Source organism: Aotus nancymaae, unplaced genomic scaffold (assembly GCF_030222135.1).
Source record: "Aotus nancymaae isolate 86718 unplaced genomic scaffold, 86718_ANA_hifiasm-v0.15.2.pri h1tg000012l, whole genome shotgun sequence".
NCBI classification, from domain to species: Eukaryota; Metazoa; Chordata; class Mammalia; order Primates; family Aotidae; genus Aotus; species Aotus nancymaae.
Window position 1 is genome coordinate 30,721,660 of NW_026988423.1, and position 19,679 is coordinate 30,741,338.

The 19,679-nt window shown below is 45.3% G+C and overlaps 2 protein-coding genes and 1 pseudogene across 8 annotated transcripts in view; 2 read left to right on the top strand and 1 right to left on the bottom strand.

The window, feature by feature from the left end:
- The first annotated feature begins 723 nt into the window (after positions 1 to 723).
- Positions 724 to 19,323, top strand: TIRAP (TIR domain containing adaptor protein). Of its 7 annotated transcripts, XR_010342416.1 has the most exons (6): positions 5,089 to 5,445; positions 6,624 to 7,202; positions 7,833 to 8,789; positions 14,420 to 14,536; positions 18,818 to 19,001; positions 19,172 to 19,323. XR_010342416.1 is itself a non-coding variant. In XM_064375566.1 (4 exons), the coding sequence occupies exons 3-4, from the start codon at positions 6,662 to 6,664 to the stop codon at positions 7,850 to 7,852; spliced, it is 561 nt and encodes a 186-aa protein (XP_064231636.1). In that variant the 5' UTR covers positions 724 to 4,314; positions 4,945 to 5,068; positions 6,624 to 6,661; the 3' UTR covers positions 7,853 to 9,990. The 7 variants fall into 7 exon arrangements, 5 of the variants coding, with proteins under 5 accessions (XP_064231636.1, XP_064231635.1, XP_064231637.1 ...); XR_010342415.1 differs by lacking the exon at positions 19,172 to 19,323 and having other exon boundaries at positions 18,818 to 19,165; XM_064375566.1 differs by lacking the exons at positions 5,089 to 5,445; positions 14,420 to 14,536; positions 18,818 to 19,001; positions 19,172 to 19,323 and adding exons at positions 724 to 4,314; positions 4,945 to 5,068 and having other exon boundaries at positions 7,833 to 9,990.
- LOC105729430 (ubiquitin-like) lies at positions 12,670 to 19,666 on the bottom strand (annotated as a pseudogene).
- Positions 19,410 to 19,679, top strand: part of DCPS (decapping enzyme, scavenger) — a 46,914-nt gene continuing 46,644 nt past the window's right edge. Inside the window, exon 1 of the mRNA XM_064375562.1 lies at positions 19,410 to 19,611. Within this exon, the coding sequence (XP_064231632.1) occupies positions 19,411 to 19,611 (201 nt within the window). The 5' untranslated portion in view covers position 19,410. The remainder of the gene's footprint in view (positions 19,612 to 19,679) is intronic.

The window sequence follows — 19,679 nt, forward strand, 5'->3', positions numbered from 1 at the left end:
AGATCCTGTCTCTACCAACAACAACAACAAAATTAGGTGTGGTGGCTCACGTCTGTAGTCCCAGCTACTCGAGGTTGAGATGGAAGGACTGCTTGAGCCCAGGAGGTCGAGGCTGCAGTGAGCTGTAATCACACCACTGCACTCCAACCTGGTGACAGAGCAAGACGCTGTTTCAAAAAAAAAAAAAAAAAGGTCGGGTGCGGTGGCTCATGCCTGTATGTAATCCCAGCACTTTGGGAGGTTGAGGCAGGCCAATCACTTGAGATCATGAGTTCTAGAGCAGCCTGGCCAACATGGTGAAACCCCTTCTCTACTAAAAATACAAAAATTAGCTGGGTGTGGTGGCAAGCACCTGTAGTCCCAGCTACTCAGGAGGCTGAGGCAGGAGAATCACTTGAACCCGGGAGGCAGAGGTTGCAGTGAGCTGAGATCATGCCACTGCACTCCTGCCTGGGTAATGGAGTGAGAGTCTGTCTGAAAAAAAAAAGAATGTCATGGGTCCTTCCCACAGTCCCAGGTGTGAACACAGCAGCCACCCTAGGTCTGCACCATAGTCTACAAACCTTTTTGAGAACGCTGTATTGTGTCTATCAAGCTATCAATGAATTATATTCAGCAATGAATTATATTATATGTTGGTTTAAGTAACATTGTCCTGCAAACCGTAATGTATCCTACCCAAATGTTTTAGCAAGTGTTTGAGAACAAAACAGGCTTTGAAACCAAAATTCTTTTAAATATAAAGTCAAAGTCAGGTGAACTGTAGTTGGTAATTTATTTAAAGATGTAAAACTGTTTCAAACAATTTAAACCTTTAAATGGACCAGTATTTAGCACTCAACTGAAATCCAGTATCTTCTCCATTCCCTGGCCTGATCTGACCAGAGATAGCGTAGTAGTTTCCTACTCCTGCTGTAACAAATTGCCACAAACTTAATGGCCTCAAACAACACACATGGATTATCCTACCGTTCTCAGATGGATCAGCGAGGCCGTGTTCCTTCTGGAGGCTCCAGGGAAGAACCCATGGATGTACTTTTTCCAGCTTCCTTAGGCCACCTGCACCCCACTGACCCCTGCTTCCCTTGGCACAGCTCCTTCGTCTGCCTCAGATCTTCCTGCCTCCCTCTTGAAAGGAGCTTCTTGGTTACATTTGGCTCACCTGGGTAATCCAGGAATACCTCTTCATCTCAAGGTCCTTAACTTAATCAATGCTACAAAATCCCCTTTTGTCATGGAAGTAACATATTCTCAGTTCCAGGAATTAGGATGTGGGCCTCTTTGGGGGCCACTGTTCTGTCTATCACAGATAATGATTCCTGCTTAACAGAAATCAAATAGGAACTCTAAGAGATACGTATTCTAATCATATGACTTCACGGGCTTCAGTACATTCCCTATATAATAGAAATTGGAGACTAGTTTGATATTGGATATTATATACACTTTGGACTTTTTTTTTTTTTTAGACTGTGTCTTGCCCTGTCTTCCAGGCTGGAGTGCAATGGCACGATCTAGGCTCACTGCAAGCTCCATCTCTTGGATTCAAGCGATTCTCCTGCCTCAGCCTCCCGAGGAGCTGGGATTACACATGTGCACCACAAAACCTAGCTAATTTTTGTTATTTTTAGTACAGACAGGGTTTCACCATGTTGGCCAGGCAGGTCTCAAACTCCTGACCTTGTGATCCACCCACCTCAGCCTCCCAAAGTGCTGGGATTATAGGTGTGAGCCATTGCACCAGGCCCACTTTGGATTTTATACAGCAAAACTCCATAATATTTCCTTTACATGAATTTCTGCATATAATATTGGAAAAGCATTCTAGAAAGCACTAAAGGTATTGTGCTACTGCTTTTCTGAAGAAATTCTTTACTAATTTTATTTTTTTGAAACCAAGTCTCACTCTGTCACCCAGGCTGGCGTGCAGTGGCATGATGTCCCAGGTTCAAGGGATTCTCCTGCCTCAGCCACCTGAGTAGCTAGGATTACAGGTGTGCAACACCACGCCCAGCTAATTTTTGTATTTTTAGTAGAGATGGGGTTTCAACGTGTCAGCCAGGCTGGTCTTAAACTCCTAACCTCAAGTGATCTGCCTGCCTCAGCCTCCCACAGTGCTGGGATTATACCACGCCTGGCTAATTTTCGTATTTTTAGTAGAAACAAGGTTTCAACATATTGGCCAGACTGCTCTGGAACTCCTGAGCTCAAGTGATCTACCCACCTCGGCCTCCCAAAGTACTGAGATTACAGGCATGAGTCACCGCACCCAGCCTCTTTACTAATTTTCTTTCAAGTCTTTGTTCTTACAAAGTGGGTATTTTTGTTATGATTCTACTTTATGAATCTTTTCAAAGCACAAAAAAAGTGACCACACAGCAAATCAGAGAATAGGCAGAGCTAGTGCGTAGAGCTTCCAGTTGAAGACTTGGGTTCATTACCTTACCTGCTTGTCAACCACATCTCAGGATATGATGACAGTTGCCAACTCTTGGAACGATTAACACATGTTTGAATGTGTGACAGTTCCACAGCCCCAGCTATAAAAGAGCTGAAAAGGAACATGGAAGGTGCATGGCGTCTTGGATTCCAGGAAGTATGCAGTGTGTATGGTTACTGGAATTTACCTGCCATCTTGCTCAATTATCCTGTCAAAGGTGCTGTTATTTTTCTCTTTAAATGTTTCCATAATGTTTCTCATGAGGGCTTATACCACCCCACTTCTAGTGGCATATACTGCTGGACAACTGTTCTTCTTAACCAAGCAATGGAAAAGCAAGTTCCCCAAATCAGCATGTGTTGCCAAAGGGGCAAGTCATTTCATAAAATGAGAAACTAAAACTTTTAAATCTACATATATTAAGTATATTAACATATTATGTTAATTTTTAACCTTTAGAATATTCAAGAATCAAAATATGCTCTAGTTTATAAGTGCACCAAGACCAAATAATGAATATTAAAATTACAACAAAATTGAAAAAATATTTAAATAATTCAAAACCAAGTGACATTATGTTTACTATTAGGGGGCAAAAAGGCATCTTTTTTTTTTTTTTTTTTTAAGATGGAGTCTTGCTCTGTCACCCAGGCTGGGGTACAACCTCCGCCTCCCGGGTTCAAGCGATTCTCCTGCCTCAGCCTACTGAGTAGCTGGGATTACAGGTGCATACCACTACACTCAGCAAATTTTTGTATTTTTCATAGAGACAGGATTTCACCATGTTGGTCAGGCTGGTCTCGAACTCATGATCCGCTCGCCTTGGCCTCCCATAGTGCTGGGATTACAGGTGTGAGCCACCGCGCCCAGCCCAAAAGGGCATCTTGAATGGCTTAAATGAATATGTAGGGAGACAGCAACGTCTGACCAGGAAGAGGATTTCAAACACAACACTGTAGAAAGCCCTGTTCCTGTTCTAGCTGCAGCTTCCCACTTAGCCTGTCTGAAATCCCAAGCATATTAGCAAAGAAAAGAAACTCATATACATACTCAGAGTCAACTTCCCACGTCTTTTTGGTGGCTTCGCATTTAGTTGTGTTGCTTTTTCAAATGTCTTCTCTGGTTCCTGTGCCCATTCCAACTCTTTGTTCTGACTCCTTTGCTGCTATGGGTTAGGTTCTACTTCTTTTTTGAACTTTGATACCTGTTCACAAATCCTTAGCATCCCTGGTCTTCTACTCATCAGCTTGGCATACTGGTGTTTAGCATCAGTGAACAAAGCATTAATGTGCAGCATAGAATGGCATTCTTTACATTTTTTTTTTTTTTGAGACGGAGTTTTGTTCTTGTTGCCCAGGCTGGAGTGCAGTGGTGCAATCCCAGCTCACTGCATCCTCTGCCTCCAGGTTCAAGAGATTCTCCTGCTGCAGCCTCCTGAGTAGCTGGGATTATAGGCACCCACCACCAGGCACAGCTAATGTTTGTGTTTTTAGTAGAGACAGCATTATGCCATATTGGCCAGGCTGGGCTTGAACTCCTGACCTCAGGTGATCCACCGCCTCAGCCTCCCAAAGTGCTGGGATTACAGGCATGAGCCACTGTGCCCACCCACATTCTTTAAATTTTGAAACGCTTTATTTCAGTGTGTCTGATAATACTTGTTTCCGTGAGTTCTCAGGTTTGTTTTGATCTCACAGGTCCACCAAGGAGTGAGAAAGCAGCCCTGTGCCAGTTGCTCTGCCAGCCTTTCCCAAGAGAAGTGTCACTAGAATACTACAGCCCCCACAGGCTCTGCTTCATAGAAGCTCGAGGCTGAAAGCGTGTCCACCATCAGAGACATCCTCTGTCACTATGGTGGGAAGAGAACATGGCAGGTTGCCTTTCTAAGGGATTCTTGGGCCTTTGTATGTCCATATAAATTTAGAAGCAGTCTGACAACCTCCCTACCAAAAAACCTAAAAAACAAAAATCTTCTAGACTTTGGAACAGCACTGAACGATTAGTTTGGGGAACATTAACGTTACAATATTAAGTCTTATAAACCATGAACATAATATATCCCTCCAATATCTAGATTATTTTATACACATAGTAGCCCACATTTTCTGAGCATTTATTACATGCCAGGCACCATTAGGACTTTACATAAATTATTTCATTCAATCTTCACAATAATGCTGAGAAGGAGGCTCTAGTATTTCCATTTCATGGATGGAGAAACTGTAGCTTTGCAAGATGGCCAGAGGCCACGGTTAAGAAGAGGTGAGGATCAGGCACTCTGCCTGCAGAGTCTGCAGTCTTCACCACCTTGTGACACGACCTTCCTGAGCTGAGGGCTGCAGGAGCAATAGGTCTATGGATGGAGTTATTCGGGGGGAGGCAGACTTGGAGGAAAAGTCTCCCAAGATTTCCTGCATGTTCTCTCTCTCTACTGTTCAGCTTTTGTCTATCTGGATACATAATTATTTGTCCAAATAGCAACTGTCCTTCTTCTGCCATTTCAGGCCTTACACAGGAAGCCCTTCTAAAGAGTTGCATGCCAGCTGCCCTTCCCCAGATCCCAAATATCCTCCTGGCCAGGTGGAGCAGAGAACAGTCCCTCAGCTGGTCATGCTGAGCTCATACCCTGTAAGTCTGACCACACTACATGGCTCTGGCTTTATCTAGAACCCAGCTCCAATCACAGTCGTGTCTGTCCCTCATCTCATGAGGAATGAAGGACCCATTTAGAGAGGAAGCCTCTATTCAGGCATTGGGAGAGAAACAGAACTTCCCAGAGCTCAACCACAGGGAATGAGAGCAGGGTAAGTGCAGCCTTTGTGATTCTTTCTCTCTGCCCTCTGTAGGATGGCAGCTCCATGAGGTCAAGACTGGGTTTCCTCCCTCCTCGCCCTTTACCAATGCCCGGTCTCAGGGGGCTAGTTGTGAGCCCCACGCTATGGCATCATCGCCCTCCCTCCCAACTCCTGGCTCGCGGCCTAAGAAGCCTCTAGGCAAGATGGCTGGTGAGTGGAACCGGACTCGTGACTGCTGTGTTCCTGAGTGGAGCGCTCAGTCTCCATAGGCGAGGTGGGAGGCCTGCCTGGTCCAAACTCAGAGAGACGCAGGAAGGCTGAGGAGATCTCCTGACTTGACTTCAGGGCCTGGACGCTTTGTGGAGAGTGAGGAGGGGAGGCCTGCGTCAGCTCAGCCAGATCTTTGTCCTTTTGGCTCAGAGGTTTTCCAGACCTGCTCAGCTAACTCTCCTAGCCTGGAAGCCATTGTGCTGAGTGCTTAACACTGTGTCTCTCATTGTCTAAATCTTTGTCCCAGAACCATTTAGAGGAAGAAGCCAAGCAGAGAGAGAAAATGAATCAATCCCCACAACTATCTGTCCTTATCAGAGGCTGGGGAAGCTGAGTTTTCATCTCCTTATGGAGTCCCTACAACATACCCAACACTGCATTATCTCAGTTAACTTTCAGTAACTAAGACAAACCCATTATACAGATGAGCAAATGAAGACATAGACTAATTTGCTGAAGGCCATACAGAAAGTGAGCCACAGGTCCACAGTCAAAGCCATGTCCCTGACTCCAGAGTGTGGGTTCTGAATCGCAAAGCTCTGTGCTCCTCAGCAGTTCTGAGCAGTAGCCTCTTCCCCGTTTAGCAAGAATCTAGGATTTCTTGGGGCCAAACAGATGCCAATCCTTCGTACCCTTTCCTTATCCAGGTAGCCCTTCCTAATCTAAATTCACCTCCCCTCAGTGCTGGAAGTGGGCTTTGGGACTGATGATATCTTTGCTAGCATAACATAGCTGTAACTGTAGACTCCCAGGTGGTTGACTAGTCAGCTCTAGTGGGAAGTTCTGCTTAAGGCGGGCTGGGAGTACCAGATATCAAAGGGCCTGGGAGCAGTACAAAGCCAATTCTCTTAACCAGGCTGGTGGAACACTCCCACACAAGGATTCCAAAGTTCTGACGTGCGTCCAAAACCTTTACCTTTAGAGGGCACTTTTAGGCAAGTCCCAAAGGGTATACAAAAATAGCAGAGCAACAGGTATCTGAGAATAAGATGCTTCCCAGTGCAGGGAGGTGAGCTGCAGTCTGTCCATCCTCCCTCCGAGGTGGGGCTCCTCCTTGTGTGGGCAGTGAGAGGGCACCTGGTAAGAAGACACAGGCCTGAGCAGTGTTTCTCCCCCAGACTGGTTCAGGCAGACCCTGCTGAAGAAGCCCAAGAAGATGCCCGACTCCTCAGAAAGCACGCCCAGCGATGCTTCACAGCCTACCTCACAGGACAGCCCCGTACCCGCAAGCCACAGCTCAGTCACACCTCCCAGCCTGCCACCCTCGCAAGTGAGTGACAGCGGCAGTATTCGCTGGAGCAAAGACTATGACGTCTGCGTGTGCCACAGTGAAGAAGACCTGGTGGCCGCCCAGGACCTGGTCTCCTACCTGGAAGGCAGCACTGCCAGCCTGCGCTGCTTCCTGCAGCTCCGGGATGCAACCCCAGGCGGTGCCATAGTGTCCGAACTGTGCCAGGCACTGAGCAGTAGTCACTGCCGCGTGCTGCTCATCACCCCAGGCTTCCTTCAGGACCCCTGGTGCAAGTACCAGATGCTGCAGGCCCTGACCGATGCCCCAGGGGCCGAGGGCCGAACCATCCCTCTGCTGTTGGGCCTCAGCAGAGCTGCCTACCCACCTGAGCTCCGATTCATGTACTACGTGGATGGCAGGGGCCCTGATGGTGGCTTTCACCAAGTCAAAGAAGCTGTCATGCGTTGTAAGCTACTACAGGAGGGAGAAGGGGAATGGGATTCGGCTAAAGTATCCGATCTACTTTGGCTTTTAGGAGACAGCCCTGTAGCCTAGTAGTTCAGAGTGCAGCCTCTGGAAAAGGCTGTCTGGGTTTGTATCCTGGGCCCTGCACTTATTATTAACCCATAAAAAGTAACCTGGGCAAGTTACTTACCCCCCTGTGCCTTGGTTTCCTCACTGACCACCAGGTTTCCATTGCTATGAAATGAGAACAGTATATAAACTAAGGGTTCAGAACATGGCCTAGCATATGTATTCATAACAGGCAGAGCCTAGCACATATGAGGTCCTCAGTAAGTATTAGCTAGTAGTAGTAACAATAATAGCATTAGGTTTCTCTGAGATCAGGTTTGAGATGTCCACCAAGAGCTGGGAAGGTGCCAGGAGGGGCACTGGTTTAGTAAGTCAAAATGATGCAGAATAATAGGAAAGAAGTGCATTCAAGTGTTTCCAGGGGGTGGGGGGGCGGGTATGCTATTGCAGTAGATTTGGAAGTCTGCTAATGGATAAAAAGTTACAAGAGGCAGGACCTAATGGGAAAAACAGAGATGCTGGGTTTGGGAAGGGTGACAACCCTGTGATTGGTCTCTTTCAGATCTGCAGACACTCAGTTGACACTTTTATATCATGGGACCCCGGAAATTGGAGTAAAGTTGGAAATAGAAAACCCATACAGGGCCTCGGATTCCCATAGATGTGACAAGATGTGTAGGGAGCGAGTCTGCAGCACTCTGCCTGTGACCCTGGGATCAGAGCACCCATCAGGCTTCCATTACTGTGGGCTCCCTAAGAAGACCAGAGAGAGGTTGGGGACTCCCCCAGGAAGGCCGTGAAGCTGGGGACTCCCCCTAGGAAAGCCATGAGGAAGCTGTGGATTCCCCAAGAAGGCCATGAGGAAGCCAGAAATTGAAGGTGGTAGGAGGTGGTGCTGACCAATGATGGCCAGCAGGGCTTGTCTCCTGCCTAACTGGACAGGAAGCCTGGCACACTCTTGATATCCAGTGCCCTGGAACTGGGCACTGGCGTACACTGGTATCGCTCCAAAAGAGGTGACTCACCTGACTGATCAGCAAGAAACCTAGATTTTAGGCCTCACCATGGATGATCTTCCCAGTTGCCTGGGGAAACCCTGGCATGGGCGTCAGGAGAAATAACAGGAATCTAGTCCTTCATACTCACACTACTCTTCCTCGTCCCAGAGACAGCGATTCACTTCAGAAAGCTGTGGGAAAGATGCAGTAAGCACTGCACTGTACTTTTTATTTATTGCCTAAGTGCCTTTAAAGACACAAATCTAGAAGCCATTTTGAATATGGGGATGGCGGGGTAGAGGGAACAAGTGAAGAGATGGGAAGCCAGGGCTCAACACCTTCACCTGAGATCACAAGGCCGTGGATGCTGTGACATCTGGGAGCTTCATCAGGGGTCTGGCTAAAGCTGATATTTTCACAGTCACCATCTTCACCTTTGGACTGGGAGGAATCAACATTTTTCTTCTGACAGATGACTGTGTTCCTTATAGGATGGGCAAGGTTTCATTCATCCGTTCTCAGTAAGTTTGTTGTTGAACTGAAATGAATTTCATTATTTCCCTCATTGTGTACTTTTGTGCCCTCTCTCTCACTTCTCCCTATCATGACCCCTCTTTCGCTGAAAAAAGTTTATTTTTTTATCTCTAGTTCTAGAAAAATTATTTTTTAAATTATATTTTATTATTCACAAAAGGACTAACAAATAATATGTCCACTCATGTGCCTACCACCCAGTTTAAGAAGCAAAACCTTATTATCCCTATAGTGGTCCCTTTGTGCCCTGAATTGCAGTCCCCCCTTCCCCCACCAGACATAACCGGTATTTTGAATCTTGAACTTCTTGCTTTTAGCTTTTCTCTATGCATTTACTACATATGTATGCACCCCGACCAGCATATCGTTTAGTTTTACATGGTTTTATACTTTATGTAAACAGCATTACAATATTTGTATTCTGCAGATTCCTTTCCTTATTCACCAAATGTTTGTGAGATTTATCCATGCGGATGCATAACACACCAGTTATTAATAATCCACTTTCATCCCACTATGTAAATATGCCACCATTTAGTCACACATTCTTCTTCAAATGCCTATTTGTTGTTCCTAGGTTTTTGCTATTAAAAACAATGAGCCTCTGAACTTTTTTGGACATTTCCACGTGCAAGATTTCCAGGATTTAGCCTAGAAAATCCTGCTGGGACCAGGTGTGATGGCTCATGCCTGTAATCCCAGCACTTTGGGAGGCCAAGACGGGTGGATCACTTGAGGTCAGGAGTTCGAGACCAGCCTGGCCAACATGGTGAAACCCTCTACTAAAAATATAAAAATTAGCCAGGCCTGATGGTGCACGCCTGTAATCCCAGCTACTTGGGAGGCTGAGGCAGGAGAATTACTTGAACCTGGGAGGCAGAGGTTGCAGTGAGCTGAAATACCAAACAAGACTCCAACTAAAAAAAAAAAAAAAAAAATCCTGCTGTGTAATAAATATACTGCTGGCTAGTAAAGAATATACATACGTTTTTCTAGAAGATGCCAAAGTTTCTTCCAAATTGGCTGTACCAATTTATGTTCCTACCATTTGTGTTTAAGAGTTCCCACTTTTCATGTTCTTGCTAACACTTAGAATTATCAGATTTTTAAATGTTTGCTAATCTGGTGGGTGAAAACTGGTAACCTATTGTCATTTTTTTTCCTTTACATCATTTTTATGAAAAAAAATATATATATATCTATCAAGCATATACTGAAAGGAAAGTTTGATGAATCCCTATGTGCCCATCAGGTAGCTTCAGCAATGACCAACTGTCAGCTAATATTTTATCAACAATACTCTACCCATATCCCTCATTCCCCCAGATCATTTGAAGCAAATCTCAGAAATTATTTTATTGCTAAATATTTAATTATGCATCTCCAAATTGTAGTTTTTTTTTTTGTTGTTGTTGTTTCGTTGTTTTTTTGAGACGAATTTTTGCTCTTGTTGCCCCGGGTGGAGTACAAGGATGCAATCTTGGCTCATTGCAACCTCTGCCTCCTGGGTTCAAGTGATTTTCCTACCTCAGCCTCCCAAGTAGCTGGGATTATAGGCACCCACCACCATGCTTGGCTAATTTTTTGTATTTTATTTTTTATTTTTTAATTTTTGAGACGGAGTTTTGCTCTTGTTACCCAGGCTGGAGTGCAATGGCACAATCTCGGCTCACCGCAACTTCCGCCTCCTGGGTTCAGGCAATTCTGCTTCAGCCTCCTGAGTGGCTGGGACTACAGGCACGCACCACCATGCCCAAATAATTTTTTGTATTTTTAGTAGAGACGGGGTTTCACCATGTTGACCAGGATGGTCTTGATCTCTTGACCTCGTGATCCACCCGCCTCGGCCTCCCAAAGTGCTGGGATTACAGGCGTGAGCCACCGCGCCCGGCCCAATTTTTTGTATTTTTAGTGGAGACCGGGTTTCACCATGTTGGTCAGGCTGGCTTTGAACTCGTGACCTTGGGTGATCCACCCGCCTCGGCCTCCCAAAGTGCTGGGATTACAGATGTAAATCACCTTGCCTGGCCAATTATTAAGTTTTTAAAAAGTATAACAATAGGCCAGGCATGGTGGTCACACCTGAAATCCCAGCACTTGGGGAGGCCAAGACAGGAGGAACACGAGACCAGGAGTTCAAGACCAATGTAGTAAAACTCCACCTCTACAAAATTATTTATTTTTATGATTTTTTTTTTTTTTTTTTGAGATGGAGTCTCGCTCTGTTGCCCAGGCTGGAGTGCAGTGGTGCCATCTTGGCTCAATGCAACCTCCACCTGCTGGGTTCCAGCAATTCTCCTGCCTCAGCCTCCTGAGTAGCTGGGATTACAGGTGCCTGCCACCATGCCCAGCTAGGTTTTTTTGTATTTTTAGTAGAGATGGGGTTTTGCCATGTTGGCTGGGCTGGTCTTGAACTCCTGACCTCAAGTGATCCATCGCCTTGGCCTCCCAAAGTGCTGGGATTACAGGCATGAGCCACTGCACCCAGCCCAAAAATTTTTTAAAAAATAAGCCATGTGCCTGTAATCCAGGCTACTTGGAAGGCTGAGGTAGGAAACCTGCTTGAGCCCAGAATGTCAGGGCTGCAGTGAGTGTTGTGATTGCACCACTGCACTCTCCACCCTGGATGACACAGCAAGACTGTCTTAGGAAAAAAAAAAGTATGACACAGGAGGCTGAAGCAGGAGAATTTCTTCAACCCAGGAGGCAGAGATTGCAGTGAGCCGAGATTGCGCCACTGCACTCCAGCCTGGCGCCTGGTGACAGAGCAAGACTCTGTCTCAAAAAAAAAAAAAAAAAAAAGTATGACAATTGTATCTATTGAAGAAGTTGTGTTTTTTTCACTTAAAAAAACTTTTTTTTGAGACAGAATCTTGCTCTGTTTCTTGACCAGGCTGGAGTGCAGTGGCAGGATCTTAGCTCACTGCAACCTCTGCCTCCCAGGTTCAAGTGATTTTCCTGCCTAAGCCTCCCAAGTAGCTGGGATTACAGCCGTGTGCCACCACATCCAGCTAATTTTTGCATTTTTAGTAGAGACGGGATTTTACCATGTTGGCCAGGCTGGTCTTGAACTCTTGAACTCAGGTGCTCCACTTGCCTCAGCCTCCCAAAGTGCTGGAATTACAGGTATAAACCACCATCCTTGGCCTAAAATAGTATTTTACCTGTTACTTTGTAGTCTGTGTTTTTCGTGTTTTACTCAGGAATTCCTCTCCTACATCTGTATTTTCTTCTATATTTCTTTTCATAGTTAGGTCTTTAATCCACCTAGATTTCTTGTTTGAGAATAACCATCATTTACGAGTCCCTCCTTACCCTCCCCCCACCGATTACGATGTCACTGCTGTCATATATTGTCAAATGTGGGGGGCTGTTACTGGGTTCTCCAGTCTCCTATCCTTATCTGTTTGTATATCCCTGTGCTGGTGCCACACTGGCTTGCTTACTGATGTTTCTAATAAGCCTTGACCATTTGTAGGACAATTCTTCCTGCTGTCTTATCCATGAAAATCATTTTGACTTTTCTTCTTCTTTTACTCTTCCATATTCCATATAAATTGTTTTTTTTTTTTTTTTTTTTTTAGATGTAGTTTTGCTCTTGTTGCCCAGGCTGGAATGCAATGGCGCCATCTCAGCTCACTGCAACCTCTGCCTCCTGGGTTCAAGCGATTCTCCTGCCTCAGGCACCCGCCACCACGCCCAGCTAATTTTTCATATTTTTAGTAGAGACAGGGTTTTACTATGTTGGTCAGGCTGGTCTCGAACTCCCGGCCTCAGGTGATCCACCCCCTTCGGCCTCCCAAAGTGCTAGGATTACAGGTGTGAACAACGTCGCTAGGCATATAAATTGTTTATTCAACCATCAGGTTCCAGGAAAAAGCCTGATTGTATTTTTATTGGACTTATATAGAATTTATAGATTTTGAAAGAACAGATATTTTTATGAGTCTTCCTATTCATAAAAATAGTATATCTCCATTTATTTATGTATTTAAGTGTATTTCAATAAAGCTTTCTATATTTTCCACATTGGTCAGTTTCATATTTTCTGTTGGTGGTGTAAAAGCTAATTTTACATTCTTATCTATTACTGATATGAAGAATTATAATTTATTGCACATATTGATCTAGTATTAAGCAGCATGCTGAATTATTATTATTATTATTATTTTTGAGACAGAGTCTCGCTGTGTTGTCAAGGCTGGAGTGCAATGGTGCAATACTGGCATACTGCAACCTCCGCCTCCTGGGTTCAAGCGATTCTCCTGCCTCAGCTTCCCAAGTAGCTGGGATTACAGGCATCTGCCACAATGTCTGGCAAAGTTTTGTATTTTTAGTAGAGACGGGGTTTCACCATGCTGGCCAGGCTAGTCTCAAACTCCCAACCTCATGGTCTACCCGCCTTGGCCTCCCAAAGTGCTGGGATTACCGGTGGGAACCACCACGCCCGGCCCTGAATTACTTTTGTTTGCTGCTCCAGTCAACAAAAGGGACACTTTATTGAGGCTCCAGGGGCCTGGGCAGGAGGCTGCCCTTCGAGGAAGGAAGGGCCTCATTTGACCTTCATCTTGGGCGAAGGTTATTGGTGTGGCCACACTTCTTCTTGTGGCAGTTGACAGCACAGGGGTGCAGGTGAGCATAGCACTTGTGGCAGATCATCTTGTCCCAGTTGTATTTCTGGGAGAGCTGGCAGAGAGAAGGCTCAATAATGCCACCTCACAGGCGCAGCACCAGGTGCAGGGTGGACTCTTTCTGGATGTTGTAGTCTGAGACTGCGGCCATCCTCCAGCTGTTTGCTAGCAAATATCAGATGCTGCTGGTCAGGTGGGATACCTTCCTTGTCTTGAATTTTGGCTTTGACATTCTCAATGGTGTCACTGGGCTCAACCTCAAGGGTGATGGTCTTGCCCGTGAGGGTCTTCACAAACACCTGCATATCTGTGTCTGCCGCACGACCACCGCCACCAACCAACTCGGCCGCCTTGCTCTGAATTACTTAATTCTTAATTACTATAAACTTTGCAGGGTCTTGCTCTGCTGCCCAGGCTGGAGTGCAGTGGTGTGATCATGGCTCACCACTGCCTCGACCTCCTGGGCCCAAATGATGATTCTTCTACCTTAACCCCGAGTAGCTGGGACCACAGGTATGTGCCACCACTCCTAATTTTTTTGTACTTTTTATAGAGATGGGGTTTCGCCATGTTGCCCAGGCTGGTCTAATTTTTTTATATTTTTTGCTGAGATGGGGTTTTACCATGTTGCCCACGCTGGTCTAATTTTTTTGTACTTTTCGTTGAGTTGGGGTTTTGGCATGTTGCCCAGGCTGGTCTTGAACTCCTGGGCTCATGCTATCTGCCCACCTGGGCTTCCCAAAGTGCTGGGATTATAGGCGTGAGCCACCACACCTGGCCTGTTGGATTTTCTATAAACAGTGATACAATTTGCAAAACAAAACAAAAACTTTAATTCCTTCTGTGCTTCCTAAGGTATCCAATAAAACAAAGCGACAATAGCAGCCACCCTTGTCTCACTCTTTCCTTAAAAGGTATTGCTTCACACATTTCTCCATTAAATGTGTGTTGTAGGTTTTCTGATACGTAATTTTTTTCTTTTTAAGGGACAAGGTCTCATTCTCCTGCCCAGGCTGGAGTGCAATGGTGCAATCATAGCTCACTGTAATTCCTGCGCTCCAGCGATCCTCCTACCTCAGCCTTCCAAGTGGCTAGGACAACAGGTACATGTACTATGGCTGGCTTTTTTTTTTTTTTTTTTTTTGTAGAGAACAGATTTTGCTACATTGACCAGGCTCAAACTCCTGGCCTCAAGTGGTCCTCCTGCCCTGGCCAAATTGCTGGGATTACAGGCATGAGTTACCATGCTCTGGCTTGGTACATAATTTTAACAGGTTAGAAGTTTCCTGCTTTTTCAGTTGGCCAAGAGTTACTTATCTTGAATAGTTTTAAATTTAATCAAAATAGTTGACATCTATTTGAGAGATAGCATTTTCCCCTTTTTAAAATGGTTAATGTAGTGAATAACATTAGATTTTCTAGCATTAAGCCAGCTTAATGTTCCTTGTAAACTCAACTTGACCGTGATGTATGACTTTTTAAAAAAAAATCACAGGATTCCAGTTTGCTAACATTTTCTTTAGGAATTTCACATCTTCGTTCATACACAGGATTGGCCCTTAATTATCTTATCTTGTATTACCCCTTTCTGGTTATGTTACCAGGGTTATACCAGCTTCATAAAATATTTGAGGAGTGTTTTTTTTTTTTTTTTTTTCCCAAGACAGAGTCTTGATGTGTCGACCAGGCTGAAGTGCAGTGGTGTGATCTTGGCTCACTGCAACCTCCCACGTTCAAGCAATTCTGCCTCAGCCTCCTGTGTAGCTGGTATTATAGGCTCATAGCACCAAGCCTGGCTAATTTTTTTTGTATTTTTAGTTGAGACGGGGTTTTATCATGTTGACCAGGCTGGTCTTGAACTCCTGACCTCAAGTGATCCACCTGCCTCAGCCTCCCAAAGTGCTGGGCAACAGAGCAAGACTCCGTCTCAGAAAAAAAATATAAATTTGTTGGCCCTTTATTGAGCTAGTGGACCTTCAGGGATCCTAGCTCTATGGAAAGTTCTGTATCCTAATTCCATTTTACATAAGCTCAGGTCTTGTCTCTTGAATCGTGTCCTAGATGTCTAGAGATCAGCAATGGCACTTAAAATAGCTTCCATCTTAAAAATCCCTTTACCACTCTATGGATTCAAACTCCCACATCATTTTTGGTTCCTAAAAATTTTACTTTTTTGAGAGCTCAGCAACGTAAGTAAAAGAATGTTTTAAATTTTGCATCCAGAATGTTCAGGTGTTTTGTAGCTGACTTGTATTCAGTTTAGTCTGTCATAATCCCTGAAATGGAAGTGGGAAGTATCCAGTCCTTCTTTAGACTAATAAAGGAAAGATTTAGGAGAATTTTTTTGCGACATGAGTCTCGCGCTGTTATTCAGGCTGAAGTGCAGTGGCGCGATCTTGGCTCACTGCAACCTCCACCTCCCAGGTTCAAGCCATTCTCCTCCCGAGTAGCTGGAATTACAGATGCCTGCCACCATACTCAGCTAATTTTTGTATTTTTAATAGAGATGGGATTTTACCATGATAGCCAGGCTGGTATCAAACTCTTGAACTCAAGTTATCCACTCGCCTAGGCCTCCCAAAGTGCTGGGATTACAGGTGTGAGCCACTGCACCTTGCTTGGGAGAAGTTTTAAGATTTCTAAAAAACTAAATAATTTGAACAGGGCTTTATAATATTGCGTACCCTAATACAGCATTGTCTAGGAGAACTTCCTTTGATAATGAAATGTTCTGCATCTGTGCTAATATGGTAGCCACTAGTCACAAGCGGCTATCAAACACTTGCAAAGTGGCTAGTGTAACTGAGGAACTGAATTTTAAATGTAATTAGTTTTAACTGTGCTGCCATAAAGATTCCTTAAACTCTGAGGTTTAGTATTTAATAGGAACTCTAGTAGCTGAGGCTTCCTATGAGCTCATCTTTTCCTTGAACCAGGCTTTTTTTTTTTTTTTTTTTTTTTGAGATGGAGTTTCACTCTTGTTGCCAAGGCTGGAGTGCAATGGTGCGATCTCGGCTCACCACAAACTCTGCCTCCCAGGTTCAAGCGATTCTCCTGCCTCAGCTCCCAAGTAGCTGGGATTACAGGTATGTGCCACCATGCCCGACTACTATTTGTATTTTTAGTAGAGATGGGGTTTCTACATGTTGCTAAGGCTGGTCTGGAACTCCCAACCTCAGGTGATCTGCCTTCCTCAACCTCCCAAAGTGCTGGGATTACAGGCGTGAGCCACCATGCCTGGCGCATTCTTTTTTTTTTTTTTTTTTTAAGAGACAAGGCCTTGCTGTGTTGCCCAGGCTGGAGTGGAATGGTGTGATTATAGCTCACTGCAGCCTCAAACTCCTGGGCTCAAGTGATCCTCCCACCTCAGCCTCCGGAGTAGCTGGGACTACAAGTGTGAGCGGCCAGGTGGGGCTTGAGCCCGACTTTTTGAAGAGTAGAATTCTGGTTTTATATTTTAATCAAAAATATACCCATATTGATGAATTTTTGCCAATAATGAACACATTTCTCTACAATTTCATTTCAAATGCTTCTTGTTTGTTCATTATATTTTAGCTAAACAGGTCATTCTTATTTTTTTTGAGACTGAGTCTTGCTCCCTGTCACCCAGGGTGAAGTGCAGTAGTGCGATCTTGGCTTATTGCAACCTGCACCTCCTGAGTTCAAGTGATTCTCCTGCCTCAGACTCCCAGGTAGCTGGGATTACAGGTGTTCACCATCACACCCAGCTAATTTTTATTTTTTTAGTAGAGATGGGGTTTCACCATGTTGGTCAGGCTGGTCTTGAACTCCTGACCTCGTGATCCACCCACCTCAGCCTCCCAAAGTGCTGGGATTACAGGTGTGAGCCACCATGCCTGGTCAAGCACATAACTGCTCTAGGGTCTCTGACATCTAATATTTACTCTGCCTGGGCTCTTCATATGGCTGGTTCCTTCTCATCATTCAAGTCTCAGCTTAAATGTCAGTCACCTTTTGAGAGGTCCAAGATCATCTTATCTAAAAGGCTTGACCAGGCATGGTGGCTCACACCTGTAATCCCAGCACTTTGGGAGGTGGGCAGGTCACTTGAGGTCAGGAGTTTGAGAACAGTCTGGCCAACATGGCAAAACCCTGTCTCTAATAAAAATTCAAAAATTAGCCAGGCATGCTAGTGCATGCCTGTAATCCCTGCTACTCAGGAGGTTGAAGCAGGAGAGTCGCTTGAACGAAGCAGGCAAAGGTTGCAGTGAGCCAAGATCGCACCACTGTACTCCAGCCTGGGTGACAGAGTGAGACTCCGTCTCAAAAAGAAAAACAAAAGGGAGGGCTCCTATCCCAGGCTCTTCACACTGTCCAGTTTTGTTCTATTAACAGCACTTAATCATTGTCTTGCTTGTGTCACATACCCCATTTGAATATACATTTTGTGAAAGGAGAGGCTTTCTCTGTCTTGCTCAGAACTGATAGTGACTGGCACATGGAAAATGGAGACCTGGAGAGGTTAAGTGACTTCTTCAAAGTTGCACAGCTAGTCAGTGTTGGGGCCTGACTTCATGGCTCTCAATTCTGGGCTCTTTGCGAAAACATAGCTACTCTACTGAAATTCCCTTCCTAATGGCAAAAAAAGTCCAAAAAAAAAAAAAAAGCCAGGAAATTTTCATAAAATCAGGGTCTTGGAGTCAAGCAGGTTTTGTCATTGCCATTTGTCCTCCAGGATTTTTTTTTAACTAGTCTTGAATACAGTTTATAACCTCTTTTTGTATATTCTCAGGAGGTGAGGAATGGATCCCGGAAACCTGTGGACAGATGACAAATTTTTTTGTTGTTGTTGAAGATAATTATTCCAGATCCTAAGTCTCCCCTAATAATGCTTTCTGCACCACACAAAAAAAGTCTTTCATCCAACTCCTAATCTATATTTCTGGTAGAAAAAATCCAAAAATCAAACTAACACATGGTACACTTTGTTACCGAACAAAAACTGACTGTAAATTGCATCTTGTTGCTAATGTTGAAAATGGCAAAAACTGTCCCACATCCGTTAGATCTGTCGAAAACCTAAACTCAAATCACTGGCAAAAACGTTTCACTGACTGAAACGATGTAAGTACCAACTCGACAAAATTTAGATCTGTCAACACCAGGGAAAAAAGGGCTAACTAGAAACAATGGCCACCAAGCAAACTCTCAACAGCGGAAGTTACCAGTAATAATGTTACATGGCAAAAAAAAAAAAAGAAATGAAACCCTGGGAGACGAATCATACCGCAAATCTTATCCCCAGGGAAGACAGGCAGAAATACAGGCAAACTAGATAGAGAGGAGGGGAATGCCTCCAGCCTGGAAATAAGTGGGTGATGGAAATGGTTCGGGCCCTGTTCGTTTTCCTTTCTTTTCAGCAGAAAAGTGCTAAGTCTACAAAGAAAAAAACCGATCAGGATGAAAATTTATGTAAAGCAATGAAAACGGGGGGAAAATGGAAATGGCTTAAATACTCGGTATAAAAAAAGCGAACAAATTATAAAGTGGGCTCACGGATTTGCGTCAGAAACGTTACTTCCCCAACAACTGGTCAACATTGGTGTAAGTATGATTAAAATGTCAGTATTAAAACAAGGCCTCCAACACTCCCGTGGCCCAAGGGAGTCTTCGGCTACCGCTCCCGAGCGTGGGCCTGGGGGTCCCTATTCCCTGCGCTCGCACCTCTAGCCCGCCGCTTTCGGGACTCTCAGCCTTCTTTTCACTTCCCTCAGGGCCGGGCGGCACCGCCACCAGGCCAAAGGCAGTAACTTGATTGAAAGGAGCGCCCTGAGACAGGTCAGAGGGCTCCGCCATACGCGGCCCGCAGCCACAGGAGCAGGTCCCCAAGCCGGGTATGCCGAGAGTTAACGTCTCAGCCCAGCCAGGAAGCCAGGCTCGGGCGAAGGGCGGGGCTGGGGCGAAGGGCGGGGCTGGCGCGAAGCGCGCAGGCGCACACCGCCTCCTGGGCAGCATGGCGAACGCAGAGCCTCAACCCAGCAAGAGAAAGCGCGAGCTGGACTTGGAGGAGACGCATGCCGCCAGCACAGAGGAAAAGAAGGCAGACGTTGGAAATGGTACCTGTGCTCCTGTCCGCTTACCGTTCTCTGGCTTCAGACTGCAGAAAGTGCTGAGGGAGTCTGCGCGGGACAAAATCATTTTCCTACACGGAAAGGTACCAGGAGGCATCCCTGGGGTGGGACGCGGGAACCAGTGAACCAATCGTCACTTCGGAGGCGGATT